The sequence below is a fragment of the Colias philodice genome, chromosome 19, assembly GCF_061535455.1.
Source record: "Colias philodice isolate Cphi_HAF_F1 chromosome 19, ilColPhil1 Martin Lab GWU primary, whole genome shotgun sequence".
Lineage (NCBI taxonomy): Eukaryota > Metazoa > Arthropoda > Insecta > Lepidoptera > Pieridae > Colias > Colias philodice.
This window is the reverse complement of record NC_143104.1, coordinates 9952402-9970448: the sequence shown is the minus strand read 5'-3', so window position 1 is coordinate 9970448 and position 18047 is coordinate 9952402. Positions and strand designations below refer to the sequence as shown.

General features: G+C 38.3%; 1 protein-coding gene across 5 annotated transcripts in view; it reads right to left on the bottom strand.

The window, feature by feature from the left end:
• Positions 1-18047, bottom strand: part of LOC149480146 (myotubularin-related protein 10-B) — a 76664-nt gene that overhangs the window by 13719 nt on the left and 44898 nt on the right. For 2 of the 5 annotated variants that reach the window (XM_089707076.1, XM_089707080.1), the window contains 5 exons: positions 4829-4958; positions 3777-3912; positions 3204-3441; positions 1799-1925; positions 5-183 (listed from right to left, as the gene is read on the bottom strand). The exons of 2 other annotated variants lie outside the window; for them this stretch is intronic. In XM_089707076.1, coding sequence (XP_089563202.1) covers positions 5-183; positions 1799-1925; positions 3204-3441; positions 3777-3912; positions 4829-4958 — 810 coding nt within the window. The remainder of the gene's footprint in view (positions 1-4; positions 184-1798; positions 1926-3203; positions 3442-3776; positions 3913-4828; positions 4959-18047) is intronic. One more of the 5 variants, XM_089707078.1, reaches the window with a different exon arrangement.

The window sequence follows — 18047 nt, the reverse complement described above, 5'->3', positions numbered from 1 at the left end:
CGACCTGCGCTCGCACGCGGCAGTTGTGCCAGTAGTACTGCACGCGGCCGGCGGCGGGCGCGTCGAGCGGCGCCAGCCAGCGCTCGTAGCACTGCGCCCACAGCTCCGCGCCCGCCACCGACGTGCACGGCTCCAGCCGCACGACCTCGCCCGCCGAGCGCCGGCTGCACACTGACGACATCGCTGCGGAACACACGTATACAGGGTGTAATCGTTAAGTGTGCACAGGCGATTATTCCGTAACTATTACAGATATTAAAAAACTTTAAACTGATATCGAAAGTACTTAACCTAATGAGTAAAATGGCCATAATAAATTTTTAAAAATAAAATTATCACCATTTTACTCATTAGGTTAAGTACTTTCGATATCAGTTTAAAGTTTTTTGATATCTGCAAAAATAATTTTTCTAAAATTGGAAATTTTTACGACTGATTAATGTAAATCACCCACCTATTCCCACCTACATCCCGTACGCTATGCTATGTTAGTGAACTTAGCAGATCATTTTTAGCAGATCAAAAAAAATGTGAGTTCTTATCGCGTGCGTTCTTATCGAGTTCTACAGTTCCTGATACTTTTTAGAAATAGTTCTGGCGTTTTTACCTTAAAAAAACGACATTTGAAAAAATGATACGTATAGAAATTTTCCTGGCTTATGGACATTTTCCTGTCTTAAATTTTCCTTTCTCATGGAAATATTCCTGGCTTGTAAACATTTTCCTGACTTATACAAATTTCCTTATCTATATAATTTTGCGAGAAAGAGAAATTTTCCTTACGTATAAAAATTTTCCTGGCTTATAGAAATTTTCCTGGCGTATAGAAAATTCCCTGACGTATAGAAATTTTCCTGACGTATAGAAATTTTCCGGACTTATGGAAATTTTCCTGGCGTATAAAAATTTTCCTGGCTTATAAAATTTTTTCTGACTTATACAAATTTTCCTTGTTTATAGAAATTTTCCTGGCGTATGGAAATTTTCCTTCCTTATGGAAATTTTCCAGCTTATAGAAATTTTTCCGACTTATGAAAATTTTCCTGACTTATAGAAATTTTTCCTGACTTATCGTAATTTTTCTGTCAATCGAAATTTCCCTAACTATTGTTAAAATAATTTTTCTAATCTTCCTAAAATTGGAAATTTTTACGACTGATTAAAGTAAACCACCCACCTATTCCCACCCACATCCCGTACGCTATGCTATGTAAGTGAACTTAGCAGATCATTTTTAGCAGATCAAAAAAAAAATGTGAGTTCTTATCGCGTGCAGTTGAGTTCTACAGTTCCTGATACTTTTTAGAAATAGTTCTGGCGTTTTTACCTTAAAAAACGACATTTGAAAAATTGATCTGCCACCTTCCCGTAGTAGATAATTTTTACTTATTGTACTATACTTATTGTAATTCATGAAAGCACTAATACCTCCACGTGTTGCTGCTAACCTGGTACTTGTGATGACGAAACAAATTTATTTCGCTTCGTATTCTACCAGAACAACATAATATACAAGATGTATGAAAACGTAATCACAAAAATTTTCGGGAAAATATCACGAAATTCTCTTCCGTATACAAAAAAAAAGACGTGTGGCACTCGGGGACTGCCGTGGTAAAGCTATTGCATGCTATGCCTTCAAGCCACACCTCCGAGCCCGTCGAAGTGGGGAGCGTGAGGTTTTTTCGTTACGGAATTTCTGGATTCGGTCCCCGCGCTCAAGGCCCGCGATAGAAGCTATGCAATAGCTTAATAAAATCATTATTTGACGTACAAGCAAAAAGTCCTATATACTTACAAAGCCTTTGTTCATTGATAGCATTAGTTCTATGCCCCACATAGAGCGGATTGTAGAACAGCGCCACGTCCCGTTCGCCGAACTGCTCCGCCCAGTCCCAGATCGGACGTTGCACAAAGTTCTGCAACTTAATGTTTTTAACTTTAATTTATTAGTAGAAAATAATAATGGTAATTGCTCATATATTTATTTTCTCCCTGTACAACCGGTTGTCTGCAAGAAATCGCTATTTAGCGATAAGGCCGCCGTTTTTTTTTTAAGATAGATTAAGTCTCAATTTGTAATTTTTAAGAGCAATAAAGTAATAAATAAATAAATGGTAGTTGGGAGTTAAAAATTTATTGCAGTTGTATATGAACACCAGGAACTAACATCACAGTATTACAATATTATTTCCTACAGTAAGGAATCGCCTTTGATGTCGCGCGATGCCGCCGCCAGCGTAGGTACTTACGCTGCCACACGAAAATACGCTAGGGTTGCAACAAATGGGAAATAAAACAATTGTGATTATTAACATTATGATGAAATCATTTATTTATATTATGTACATTCAAAATAATTGCGATTATTAAATCTGATGTAATTATTTGTTCATAAATATATAATTACAGATATTGCATGGCTAAATATTATTTACGTGGACACTTTATTTTTGGATGTTCTTAATTGTATATTATAACATTTAACTAAGTAATGCATTCGCATTGGGATGTACAATCTGATTAAAAAATAATGAGGTCAACATATATACATAGCTTTGATTTTAATTCAACAGATACAATTAATACAATCTTTCCGAAATATTGTTTCCTTCTGGGATTTCAATGTAGATTTACATCCGTTAACGGAACAGTTTGTGAGCGCTATAATAGAATATGTAAGTACCTATGTATAATAAAATTATTACACAAAAAATACGACTGCGTCGTCCTTTCGCGCTAGGTAAGGCAAACTAAGCGTGTTTGCCTTACGCGGCCCGCGTCGCCCGACCCCCCGCCAGTTCCCCTCCGTTTCTCTGCACAAGTACATTCGTCGCACTACTGTAGGAAATATGGTAATACTGTGCTAACATTATGAAATTGAATGTAAAGAAATATAAGTGTAATTGAATTGGTATCAAATAATAATAATATATTGTTCTGAAGAGCAACAAGAATGCTACTAAAAACATCTACTAATATTTTTTTTACAAGTAACTAGTAATTGTGTAATCTTTGGTAAGTATAAGTCTTTAATCTTTTGGTATGCTATCTTACAACCTTTCAGAAATAAACCTTGTGTTTTAAATTTTAACCAAGTTTAAAAATAAATGATACGTCGTAATCTAAAACGCATTTCCACACGGAACTACTAAAATAACCCCTATAAACAAACAAACAAACATCAAAATCCCAAAACTCACCCTAGCCACAGCCAATTCCCGATCTTTCGGACAATTAAACAGGAACGTATCAAACAAATGATTATGCGATCCGTCCCATAACGTAGTTAAGTATGTCTCCGTAAATTGGAACGCAGCCGGGAACTGGGATTGGAGTTGCCATACACAATCCAGGAATAATAGAAACACTGGGGCCACTTGTGAGGGGGGAGCCTTTTCTAGATCCTCCTTTGACATGCCTGGACGGGGGAGACCGAACCTGCGAAAAAATATAAGGTAATAATGACTTTTTGAATAAAGGTGCTGTAAAAAGAATTTTCATTGTAAAATAGCTTCAAAATTAAGTGGAAAAACTAAAATACTCCCATTTGGAAATAATAAAAATGTTTCGTCAAAATAGATTATACTTAATAAATTTCAAAAATATTTACTTCAATTGTCTATGGTTTAATCAATAAAATTTTTAATGCTATATTGTTTATAGTGTATCAATACATTGCAAAGAATGTACAATAAAAGATTTTCAAATATGACAAGTTCCACCTAGACACAAATAAAGCCTTTTTTCTTAAACTTAAAACCAAAAAATCTCACCGATCACAAAACGGGTGGCCCAACGCAAGCCACTCCTTCTGTATGAGCGACTGGAAGCCAGATATGGAACGGTAGTGCGGGTCGAGTAGCAACTGTGTGAGGCTCGATACCACTGCGCAATAGTCTACACCATCACCTGTAGAACGGCATTGGACATGATGAAAAAAAATTGGTTGTTTGTAAAGTAGGTTTACGATCGAGATGTTTACGTGATAACGTCTTATTGGTGGCAGCGCTCGAGATGAGACGGGAGATCGGTCCGTCTCTCTCTCGTTATACCTGCGAACGCGCTCGTGAGGTTTTGGTGTGACACAAGTTTCTGAACATGTCACCCGGCAAAAACGATTTTAAAAACGTTATCACATCAAAATTAGATAATGATCATGTGTGACGATAAGGTGGTAATCACACTGTCACGCGTTAAACGCTGCGTATTGCGTGTCGATGCACGTATGCGCTACTAGCTGTGCTCCGTGGTTTCACCTGCATTACTCAGCTCCTGTTGGTCTTAGCGTGATGATATATAGCCTATAGCCTTCCTCGATAAATGGACTATCTAACACCGAAAGAATTTTTCAAATTGGATCAGTAGTTCCTTAGATTAGCGCGTTCAAACAAACAAACCAAACTTTTCAGCTTTATAATATTAAGTATAGATTTGCGGGAATTTTAGAGCAACGTTAGATCACGCCTTCCCATTTTCCGGGCTATGCTGCGTGATGAGTGGAATAGTAGTTGCGGTTAACTAGTGTTTATTTTATGTAAGCAAAGAATTGACGAGCAAAAATGAAACTGTAATTACGAAGAGTACACATAAAATTATTAATTAATTAAAGTTATCATTGCCAATAGTGCTTACATAGAAAAGAACCATGCTTACTGCCACATAAATACGCGTTTCATTTCATACATACTATAGTTAGTTTTGCATTAGTAGAGATCACAGGCTTATATGAATAAAAAAAAAATTATTGAATAAGTATCTGTTCCGCTAAAATAGAAGTAAAATAGAAGAAACGAAAGAACACAAAGAATAAACACATAACACTTACCCTCCTGCAGCACAACAGTGACATTATCAGATATATGCTTAGCGGCATCATCCGCGAACGTCAAGCACGCGGCCACGTGCCGCAGCCACCGGCTTGATTCAAGCATCGAGTAGTACTGCGAGTCTTTTATCTGTAGATAAAAAAAACATGTTACAATACAGTACACCATATAAAATAATCTGAAACATTATTTTTGACGTGACAACGTCCTATAATTCGATAGCGCCGGCTGCACGCACGAAAAAACATGTCTCAAGCGGCGTTACCTCGCTCTGAGGCGTTCCATGTAAGGCTTGAAGTGCAAGCGAGAGCGCGGAACGAGCGACAAAGAAGCACAATCGGACGTTGTCACGTTCAACTATCGTCAGTAAACCAACTTTACAGACCACCAATTTTTTAATCATAGATAGGTAAAAATTGAATAATTCATCCGCCTGCAGCTGTTAATAACTACTCAACATAATATGTATAACCGTGTATAACTCACTTGCCTGCAGCTGCTTGTAACTACTTTTCCTGTCTCCGTGTATAATTCATCTGCCTGCAGCTGTTTATAACTTCTCTGCATATATCCGTGTAATACTCACTTGCCTGCAGCTGTTTATAACTTCTCTGCATATATCCGTGTATAAGTCACTTGCCTGCAGCTGTTGATAACTTCTCTGCATATAACTGCGTCTAACTCACTTGCATGCAGCTGTTTATAACTTCTCTGCATATATCCCTGTATAACTCACTTGCCTGCAGCTGTTTATAACTTCTCTGCATATATCCATGTATAACTCACTTGCCTACACTGTTTATAACTTCTCTGCATATATCCGTGTATAACTCACTTGCCTGCAGCTGTTTATAACTTCTCTGCATATATCCGTGTGTAACTCACTTGCCTGCAGCTGTTTATAACTTCTCTGCATATATCCGTGTATAACTCACTTGCCTGCAGCTTTTTATAACTTCTCTGCATATATCCATGTATAACTCACTTGCCTGCAGCTGTTTATAACTTCTCTGCATATAACTGCGTATAAATCATTTGCCTGCAGCTGTTTATAACTTCTCTGCATATATCCGTGTATAACTCACTTGCCTGCAGCTGTTTATAACTTCTCTGCATATATTCGCGTATAACTCACTTGCCTGCAGCTGTTTATAACTTCTCTGCATATATCCGTGTATAACTCACTTGCCTGCAGCTGTTTATAACTTCTCTGCATATATCCGTGAATAACTCACTTGCCTGCAGCTGTTTATAACTTCTCTGCATATATCCATATATAACTCACTTGCCTGTAGCTGTTTATAATTTCTCTGCATATAACTGCGAAGAACTCACTTGCCTGTAGCTGTTTATTACTTCTCTGCATATATCCGTGTATAACTCACTTGCCTGCAGCTGTTTATAACTTCTCTGCATATAACTGCGTAGAACTCACCTGCTCTCAGCTGTTTATAACTTCTCTGCATATATCCGTGTATAACTCACTTGCCTGCAGCTGTTTATAACTTCTCTGCATATATCCGTGTATAACTCACTTGCCTGCAGCTGTTTATAACTTCTCTGCATATATACATGTATAACTCACTTGCCTGCAGCTGTTTATAACTTCTCTGCATATAACTGCGTAGAACTCACTTACCTGCAGCTGTTTATAACTTCTCTGCATATATCCGTGTATAACTCACTTGCCTGCAGCTTTTTATAACTTCTCTGCATATATCCATGTATAACTCACTTGCCTGCAGCTGTTTATAACTTCTCTGCATATAACTGCGTATAAATCATTTGCCTGCAGCCGTTTATAACTTCTCTGCATATATCCGTGTATAACTCACTTGCCTGCAGCTGTTTATAACTTCTCTGCATATATTCGCGTATAACTCACTTGCCTGCAGCTGTTTATAACTTCTCTGCATATATCCATGTATAACTCACTTGCCTGCAGCTGTTTATAACTTCTCTGCATATATCCGTGTATAACTCACTTGCCTGCAGCTGTTTATAACTTCTCTGCATATATCCGTGAATAACTCACTTGCCTGCAGCTGTTTATAACTTCTCTGCATATATCCATGTATAACTCACTTGCCTGTAGCTGTTTAAATTTCTCTGCATATAACTGCGAAGAACTCACTTGCCTGTAGCTGTTTATTACTTCTCTGCATATATCCGTGTATAACTCACTTGCCTGCAGCTGTTTATAACTTCTCTGCATATAACTGCGTAGAACTCACCTGCTCTCAGCTGTTTATAACTTCTCTGCATATATCCGTGTATAACTCACTTGCCTGCAGCTGTTTATAACTTCTCTGCATATATCCGTGTATAACTCACTTGCCTGCAGCTGTTTATAACTTCTCTGCATATATCCATGTATAACTCACTTGCCTGCAGCTGTTTATAACTTCTCTGCATATAACTGCGTAGAACTCACTTACCTGCAGCTGTTTATAACTTCTCTGCATATATCCGTGTATAACTCACTTGCCTGCAGCTTTTTATAACTTCTCTGCATATATCCATGTATAACTCACTTGCCTGCAGCTGTTTATAACTTCTCTGCATATAACTGCGTATAAATCATTTGCCTGCAGCTGTTTATAACTTCTCTGCATATATCCGTGTATAACTCACTTGCCTGCAGCTGTTTATAACTTCTCTGCATATATTCGCGTATAACTCACTTGCCTGCAGCTGTTTATAACTTCTCTGCATATATCCGTGTATAACTCACTTGCCTGCAGCTGTTTATAACTTCTCTGCATATATCCGTGAATAACTCACTTGCCTGCAGCTGTTTATAACTTCTCTGCATATATCCATATATAACTCACTTGCCTGTAGCTGTTTATAATTTCTCTGCATATAACTGCGAAGAACTCACTTGCCTGTAGCTGTTTATTACTTCTCTGCATATATCCGTGTATAACTCACTTGCCTGCAGCTGTTTATAACTTCTCTGCATATAACTGCGTAGAACTCACCTGCTCTCAGCTGTTTATAACTTCTCTGCATATATCCGTGTATAACTCACTTGCCTGCAGCTGTTTATAACTTCTCTGCATATATCCGTGTATAACTCACTTGCCTGCAGCTGTTTATAACTTCTCTGCATATATACATGTATAACTCACTTGCCTGCAGCTGTTTATAACTTCTCTGCATATAACTGCGTAGAACTCACTTACCTGCAGCTGTTTATAACTTCTCTGCATATATCCGTGTATAACTCACTTGCCTGCAGCTTTTTATAACTTCTCTGCATATATCCATGTATAACTCACTTGCCTGCAGCTGTTTATAACTTCTCTGCATATAACTGCGTATAAATCATTTGCCTGCAGCCGTTTATAACTTCTCTGCATATATCCGTGTATAACTCACTTGCCTGCAGCTGTTTATAACTTCTCTGCATATATTCGCGTATAACTCACTTGCCTGCAGCTGTTTATAACTTCTCTGCATATATCCATGTATAACTCACTTGCCTGCAGCTGTTTATAACTTCTCTGCATATATCCGTGTATAACTCACTTGCCTGCAGCTGTTTATAACTTCTCTGCATATATCCGTGAATAACTCACTTGCCTGCAGCTGTTTATAACTTCTCTGCATATATCCATGTATAACTCACTTGCCTGTAGCTGTTTAAATTTCTCTGCATATAACTGCGAAGAACTCACTTGCCTGTAGCTGTTTATTACTTCTCTGCATATATCCGTGTATAACTCACTTGCCTGCAGCTGTTTATAACTTCTCTGCATATAACTGCGTAGATCTCACCTGCTCTCAGCTGTTTATAACTTCTCTGCATATATCCGTGTATAACTCACTTGCCTGCAGCTGTTTATAACTTCTCTGCATATATCCGTGTATAACTCACTTGCCTGCAGCTGTTTATAACTTCTCTGCATATATCCATGTATAACTCACTTGCCTGCAGCTGTTTATAACTTCTCTGCATATAACTGCGTAGAACTCACTTACCTGCAGCTGTTTATAACTTCTCTGCATATATCCGTGTATAACTCACTTGCCTGCAGCTTTTTATAACTTCTCTGCATATATCCATGTATAACTCACTTGCCTGCAGCTGTTTAAAACTTCTCTGCATATAACTGCGTATAAATCATTTGCCTGCAGCTGTTTATAACTTCTCTGCATATATCCGTGTATAACTCACTTGCCTGCAGCTGTTTATAACTTCTCTGCATATATTCGCGTATAACTCACTTGCCTGCAGCTGTTTATAACTTCTATGCATATATCCGTGTATAACTCACTTGCCTGCAGCTGTTTATAACTTCTCTGCATATATCCGTGTATAACTCACTTGCCTGCAGCTGTTTATAACTTCTCTGCATATATTTGTGTATAACTCACTTGCCTGCAGCTGTTTATAACTTCTCTGCATATCACTGCGTATAAATCATTTGCCTGCAGCTGTTTATAACTTCTCTGCATATATCCATGTAATACTCACTTGCCTGTAGCTGTTTATAACTTCTCTGCATATATCCATGTATAACTCACTTGCCTGCAGCTGTTTATAACTTCTCTGCATATAACTGCGTAGAACTCACTTGCCTGCAGCTGTTTATAAATTATCTGCATATATCCGTGAATAACTCACTTGCCTGCAGCTGTTTATAACTTCTCTGCATATAACTGCGTCTAACTCACTTGCATGCAGCTGTTTATAACTTCTCTGCATATATCCCTGTATAACTCACTTGCCTGCAGCTGTTTATAATTTCTCTGCATATATCCATGTATAACTCACTTGCCTGCAGCTGTTTATAACTTCTCTGCATATAACTGCGTAGAACTCACTTGCCTGCAGCTGTTTATAACTTATCTGCATATATCCGTGTATAACTCACTTGCCTGCAGCTGTTTATAACTTCTCTGCATATCACTGCGTATAAATCATTTGCCTGCAGCTGTTTATAATTTCTCTGCATATATCCATGTAATACTCACTTGCCTGTAGCTGTTTATAACTTCTCTGCATATATCCATGTATAACTCACTTGCCTGCAGCTGTTTATAACTTCTCTGCATATAACTGCGTAGAACTCACTTGCCTGCAGCTGTTTATAACTTATCTGCATATATCCGTGAATAACTCACTTGCCTGCAGCTGTTTATAACTTCTCTGCATATAACTGCGTCTAACTCACTTGCATGCAGCTGTTTATAACTTCTCTGCATATATCCCTGTATAACTCACTTACCTGCAGCTGTTTATAATTTCTCTGCATATATCCATGTATAACTCACTTGCCTGCAGCTGTTTATAACTTCTCTGCATATAACTGCGTAGAACTCACTTGCCTGCAGCTGTTTATAACTTCTCTGCATATATCCGTGTATAACTCACTTGCCTGCAGCTTTTTATAACTTCTCTGCATATATCCATGTATAACTCACTTGCCTGCAGCTGTTTATAACTTCTCTGCATATAACTGCGTATAAATCATTTGCCTGCAGCTGTTTATAACTTCTCTGCATATATTCGTGTATAACTCACTTGCCTGCAGCTGTTTATAACTTCTCTGCATATATTCGCGTATAACTCACTTGCCTGCAGCTGTTTATAACTTCTCTGCATATATCCATGTATAACTCACTTGCCTGCAGCTGTTTATAACTTCTCTGCATATAACTGCGTAGAACTCACTTACCTGCAGCTGTTTATAACTTCTCTGCATATATCCGTGTATAACTCACTTGCCTGCAGCTTTTTACAACTTCTCTGCATATATCCATGTATAACTCACTTGCCTGCAGCTGTTTATAACTTCTCTGCATATAACTGCGTATAAATCATTTGCCTGCAGCTGTTTATAACTTCTCTGCATATATCCGTGTATAACTCACTTGCCTGCAGCTGTTTATAACTTCTCTGCATATATTCGCGTATAACTCACTTGCCTGCAGCTGTTTATAACTTCTCTGCATATATCCGTGTATAACTCACTTGCCTGCAGCTGTTTATAACTTCTCTGCATATATCCGTGTATAACTCACTTGCCTGCAGCTGTTTATAACTTCTCTGCATATATCCGTGTATAACTCACTTGCCTGCAGCTGTTTATAACTTCTCTGCATATATCCGTGTATAACTCACTTGCCTGCAGCTGTTTATAACTTCTCTGCATATATATCTGTATAACTCACTTGCCTGCAGCTGTTTATAACTTCTCTGCATATCACTGCGTATAAATCATTTGCCTGCAGCTGTTTATAACTTCTCTGCATATATCCATGTAATACTCACTTGCCTGTAGCTGTTTACAACTTCTCTGCATATATCCATGTATAACTCACTTGCCTGCAGCTGTTTATAACTTCTCTGCATATAACTGCGTAGAACTCACTTGCCTGCAGCTGTTTATAACTTCTCTGCATATATCCGTGTATAACTCACTTGCCTGCAGCTGTTTATAACTTCTCTGCATATATCCGTGTATAACTCACTTGCCTGCAGCTTTTTATAACTTCTCTGCATATATCCATGTATAACTCACTTGCCTGCAGCTGTTTATAACTTCTCTGCATATAACTGCGTATAAATCACTTGTCTGCAGCTGTTTATAACTTCTCTGCATATATCCGTGTATAACTCACTTGCCTGCAGCTGTTTATAACTTCTCTGCATATATCCGTGTATAACTCACTTGCCTGCAGCTGTTTATAACTTCTCTGCATATATCCGTGTATAACTCACTTGCCTGCAGCTTTTTATAACTTCTCTGCATATATCCATGTATAACTCACTTGCCTGCAGCTGTTTATAACTTCTCTGCATATAACTGCGTATAAATCATTTGCCTGCAGCTGTTTATAACTTCTCTGCATATATCCGTGTATAACTCACTTGCCTGCAGCTGTTTATAACTTCTCTGCATATATTCGCGTATAACTCACTTGCCTGCAGCTGTTTATAACTTCTCTGCATATATCCGTGTATAACTCACTTGCCTGCAGCTGTTTATAACTTCTCTGCATATATCCGTGAATAACTCACTTGCCTGCAGCTGTTTATAACTTCTCTGCATATATCCATGTATAACTCACTTGCCTGCAGCTGTTTATAACTTCTCTGCATATAACTGCGTATAAATCATTTGCCTGCAGCTGTTTATAACTTCTCTGCATATATTCGTGTATAACTCACTTGCCTGCAGCTGTTTATAACTTCTCTGCATATATTCGCGTATAACTCACTTGCCTGCAGCTGTTTATAACTTCTCTGCATATAACCGTGTAATACTCACTTGCCTGTAGCTGTTTATAACTTCTCTGCATATATACATGTATAACTCACTTGCCTGCAGCTGTTTATAACTTCTCTGCATATAACTGCGTAGAACTCACTTGCCTGCAGCTGTTTATAACTTCTCTGCATATATCCGTGTATAACTCACTTGCCTGCAGCTTTTTATAACTTCTCTGCATATATCCATGTATAACTCACTTGCCTGCAGCTGTTTATAACTTCTCTGCATATAACTGCGTATAAATCATTTGCCTGCAGCTGTTTATAACTTCTCTGCATATATCCGTGTATAACTCACTTGCCTGCAGCTGTTTATAACTTCTCTGCATATATTCGCGTGTAACTCACTTGCCTGCAGCTGTTTATAACTTCTCTGCATATATCCGTGTATAACTCACTTACCTGCAGCTGTTTATAACTTCTCTGCATATATCCGTGTATAACTCACTTGCCTGCAGCTGTTTATAACTTCTCTGCATATATCCGTGTATAACTCACTTGCCTGCAGCTTTTAATAACTTCTCTGCATATATCCATGTATAACTCACTTGCCTGCAGCTGTTTATAACTTCTCTGCATATATCCATGTATAACTCACTTGCCTGCAGCAGTTTATAACTTCTCTGCATATAACTGCGTATAAATCATTTGCCTGCAGCTGTATATAACTTCTCTGCATATATCCGTGTATAACTCACTTGCCTGCAGCTGTTTATAACTTCTCTGCATATATTCGCGTATAACTCACTTGCCTGCAGCTGTTTATAACTTCTCTGCATATATCCGTGTATAATTCACTTGCCTGCAGCTGTTTATAACTTCTCTGCATATATCCGTGTATAACTCACTTGCCTGCAGCTGTTTATAATTTCTCTGCATATATTTGTGTATAACTCACTTGCCTGCAGCTGTTTATAATTTCTCTGCATATCACTGCGTATAAATCATTTGCCTGCAGCTGTTTATAACTTCTCTGCATATATCCATGTAATACTCACTTGCCTGTAGCTGTTTATAACTTCTCTGCATATATCCATGTATAACTCACTTGCCTGCAGCTGTTTATAACTTCTCTGCATATAACTGCGTAGAACTCACTTGCCTGCAGCTGTTTATAACTTCTCTGCATATATCCGTGTATAACTCACTTGCCTGCAGCTTTTTATAACTTCTCTGCATATATCCATGTATAACTCACTTGCCTGCAGCTGTTTATAACTTCTCTGCATATAACTGCGTAGAACTCACTTGCCTGCAGCTGTTTATAACTTCTCTGCATATATCCGTGTATAACTCACTTGCCTGCAGCTTTTTATAACTTCTCTGCATATATCCATGTATAACTCACTTGCCTGCAGCTGTTTATAACTTCTCTGCATATAACTGCGTATAAATCATTTGCCTGCAGCTGTTTATAACTTCTCTGCATATATCCGTGTATAACTCACTTGCCTGCAGCTGTTTATAACTTCTCTGCATATATTCGCGTGTAACTCACTTGCCTGCAGCTGTTTATAACTTCTCTGCATATATCCGTGTATAACTCACTTGCCTGCAGCTGTTTATAACTTCTCTGCATATATCCGTGAATAACTCACTTGCCTGCAGCTGTTTATAACTTCTCTGCATATATCCATGTATAACTCACTTGCCTGCAGCTGTTTATAACTTCTCTGCATATATTCGCGTATAACTCACTTGCCTGCAGCTGATTATAACTTCTCTGCATATATCCGTGTATAACTCACTTGCCTGCAGCTGTTTATAACTTCTCTGCATATATCCGTGAATAACTCACTTGCCTGCAGCTGTTTATAACTTCTCTGCATATATCCATGTATAACTCACTTGCCTGTAGCTGTTTATAATTTCTCTGCATATAACTGCGAAGAACTCACTTGCCTGTAGCTGTTTATTACTTCTCTGCATATATCCGTGTATAACTCACTTGCCTGCAGCTGTTTATAACTTCTCTGCATATAACTGCGTAGAACTCACCTGCTCTCAGCTGTTTATAACTTCTCTGCATATATCCGTGTATAACTCACTTGCCTTGCAGCTGTTTATAACTTCTCTGCATATATCCGTGTATAACTCACTTGCCTGCAGCTTTTTATAACTTCTCTGCATATATCCATGTATAACTCACTTGCCTGCAGCTGTTTATAACTTCTCTGCATATAACTGCGTATAAATCATTTCCCTGCAGCTGTTTATAACTTCTCTGCATATATCCGTGTATAACTCACTTGCCTGCAGCTGTTTATAACTTCTCTGCATATATTCGCGTATAACTCACTTGCCTGCAGCTGTTTATAACTTCTATGCATATATCCGTGTATAACTCACTTGCCTGCAGCTGTTTATAACTTCTCTGCATATATCCGTGTATAACTCACTTGCCTGCAGCTGTTTATAACTTCTCTGCATATATTTGTGTATAACTCACTTGCCTGCAGCTGTTTATAACTTCTCTGCATATCACTGCGTATAAATCATTTGCCTGCAGCTGTTTATAACTTCTCTGCATATATCCATGTAATACTCACTTGCCTGTAGCTGTTTATAACTTCTCTGCATATATCCATGTATAACTCACTTGCCTGCAGCTGTTTATAACTTCTCTGCATATAACTGCGTAGAACTCACTTGCCTGCAGCTGTTTATAAATTATCTGCATATATCCGTGAATAACTCACTTGCCTGCAGCTGTTTATAACTTCTCTGCATATAACTGCGTCTAACTCACTTGCATGCAGCTGTTTATAACTTCTCTGCATATATCCCTGTATAACTCACTTACCTGCAGCTGTTTATAACTTCTCTGCATATATCCGTGTATAACTCACTTGCCTGCAGCTGTTTATAACTTCTCTGCATATATCCGTGTATAACTCACTTGCCTGCAGCTTTTAATAACTTCTCTGCATATATCCATGTATAACTCACTTGCCTGCAGCTGTTTATAACTTCTCTGCATATATCCATGTATAACTCACTTGCCTGCAGCAGTTTATAACTTCTCTGCATATAACTGCGTATAAATCATTTGCCTGCAGCTGTATATAACTTCTCTGCATATATCCGTGTATAACTCACTTGCCTGCAGCTGTTTATAACTTCTCTGCATATATTCGCGTATAACTCACTTGCCTGCAGCTGTTTATAACTTCTCTGCATATATCCGTGTATAATTCACTTGCCTGCAGCTGTTTATAACTTCTCTGCATATATCCGTGTATAACTCACTTGCCTGCAGCTGTTTATAATTTCTCTGCATATATTTGTGTATAACTCACTTGCCTGCAGCTGTTTATAATTTCTCTGCATATCACTGCGTATAAATCATTTGCCTGCAGCTGTTTATAACTTCTCTGCATATATCCATGTAATACTCACTTGCCTGTAGCTGTTTATAACTTCTCTGCATATATCCATGTATAACTCACTTGCCTGCAGCTGTTTATAACTTCTCTGCATATAACTGCGTAGAACTCACTTGCCTGCAGCTGTTTATAACTTCTCTGCATATATCCGTGTATAACTCACTTGCCTGCAGCTTTTTATAACTTCTCTGCATATATCCATGTATAACTCACTTGCCTGCAGCTGTTTATAACTTCTCTGCATATAACTGCGTAGAACTCACTTGCCTGCAGCTGTTTATAACTTCTCTGCATATATCCGTGTATAACTCACTTGCCTGCAGCTTTTTATAACTTCTCTGCATATATCCATGTATAACTCACTTGCCTGCAGCTGTTTATAACTTCTCTGCATATAACTGCGTATAAATCATTTGCCTGCAGCTGTTTATAACTTCTCTGCATATATCCGTGTATAACTCACTTGCCTGCAGCTGTTTATAACTTCTCTGCATATATTCGCGTGTAACTCACTTGCCTGCAGCTGTTTATAACTTCTCTGCATATATCCGTGTATAACTCACTTGCCTGCAGCTGTTTATAACTTCTCTGCATATATCCGTGAATAACTCACTTGCCTGCAGCTGTTTATAACTTCTCTGCATATATCCATGTATAACTCACTTGCCTGCAGCTGTTTATAACTTCTCTGCATATATTCGCGTATAACTCACTTGCCTGCAGCTGATTATAACTTCTCTGCATATATCCGTGTATAACTCACTTGCCTGCAGCTGTTTATAACTTCTCTGCATATATCCGTGAATAACTCACTTGCCTGCAGCTGTTTATAACTTCTCTGCATATATCCATGTATAACTCACTTGCCTGTAGCTGTTTATAATTTCTCTGCATATAACTGCGAAGAACTCACTTGCCTGTAGCTGTTTATTACTTCTCTGCATATATCCGTGTATAACTCACTTGCCTGCAGCTGTTTATAACTTCTCTGCATATAACTGCGTAGAACTCACCTGCTCTCAGCTGTTTATAACTTCTCTGCATATATCCGTGTATAACTCACTTGCCTTGCAGCTGTTTATAACTTCTCTGCATATATCCGTGTATAACTCACTTGCCTGCAGCTTTTTATAACTTCTCTGCATATATCCATGTATAACTCACTTGCCTGCAGCTGTTTATAACTTCTCTGCATATAACTGCGTATAAATCATTTCCCTGCAGCTGTTTATAACTTCTCTGCATATATCCGTGTATAACTCACTTGCCTGCAGCTGTTTATAACTTCTCTGCATATATTCGCGTATAACTCACTTGCCTGCAGCTGTTTATAACTTCTATGCATATATCCGTGTATAACTCACTTGCCTGCAGCTGTTTATAACTTCTCTGCATATATCCGTGTATAACTCACTTGCCTGCAGCTGTTTATAACTTCTCTGCATATATTTGTGTATAACTCACTTGCCTGCAGCTGTTTATAACTTCTCTGCATATCACTGCGTATAAATCATTTGCCTGCAGCTGTTTATAACTTCTCTGCATATATCCATGTAATACTCACTTGCCTGTAGCTGTTTATAACTTCTCTGCATATATCCATGTATAACTCACTTGCCTGCAGCTGTTTATAACTTCTCTGCATATAACTGCGTAGAACTCACTTGCCTGCAGCTGTTTATAAATTATCTGCATATATCCGTGAATAACTCACTTGCCTGCAGCTGTTTATAACTTCTCTGCATATAACTGCGTCTAACTCACTTGCATGCAGCTGTTTATAACTTCTCTGCATATATCCCTGTATAACTCACTTGCCTGCAGCTGTTTATAATTTCTCTGCATATATCCATGTATAACTCACTTGCCTGCAGCTGTTTATAACTTCTCTGCATATAACTGCGTAGAACTCACTTGCCTGCAGCTGTTTATAACTTATCTGCATATATCCGTGTATAACTCACTTGCCTGCAGCTGTTTATAACTTCTCTGCATATCACTGCGTATAAATCATTTGCCTGCAGCTGTTTATAACTTCTCTGCATATATCCATGTAATACTCACTTGCCTGTAGCTGTTTATAACTTCTCTGCATATATCCATGTATAACTCACTTGCCTGCAGCTGTTTATAACTTCTCTGCATATAACTGCGTAGAACTCACTTGCCTGCAGCTGTTTATAACTTATCTGCATATATCCGTGAATAACTCACTTGCCTGCAGCTGTTTATAACTTCTCTGCATATAACTGCGTCTAACTCACTTGCATGCAGCTGTTTATAACTTCTCTGCATATATCCCTGTATAACTCACTTGCCTGCAGCTGTTTATAATTTCTCTGCATATATCCATGTATAACTCACTTGCCTGCAGCTGTTTATAACTTCTCTGCATATAACTGCGTAGAACTCACTTGCCTGCAGCTGTTTATAACTTCTCTGCATATCACTGCGTATAAATCATTTGCCTGCAGCTGTTTATAACTTCTCTGCATATATCCATGTATAACTCACTTGCCTGCAGCTGTTTATAACTTCTCTGCATAT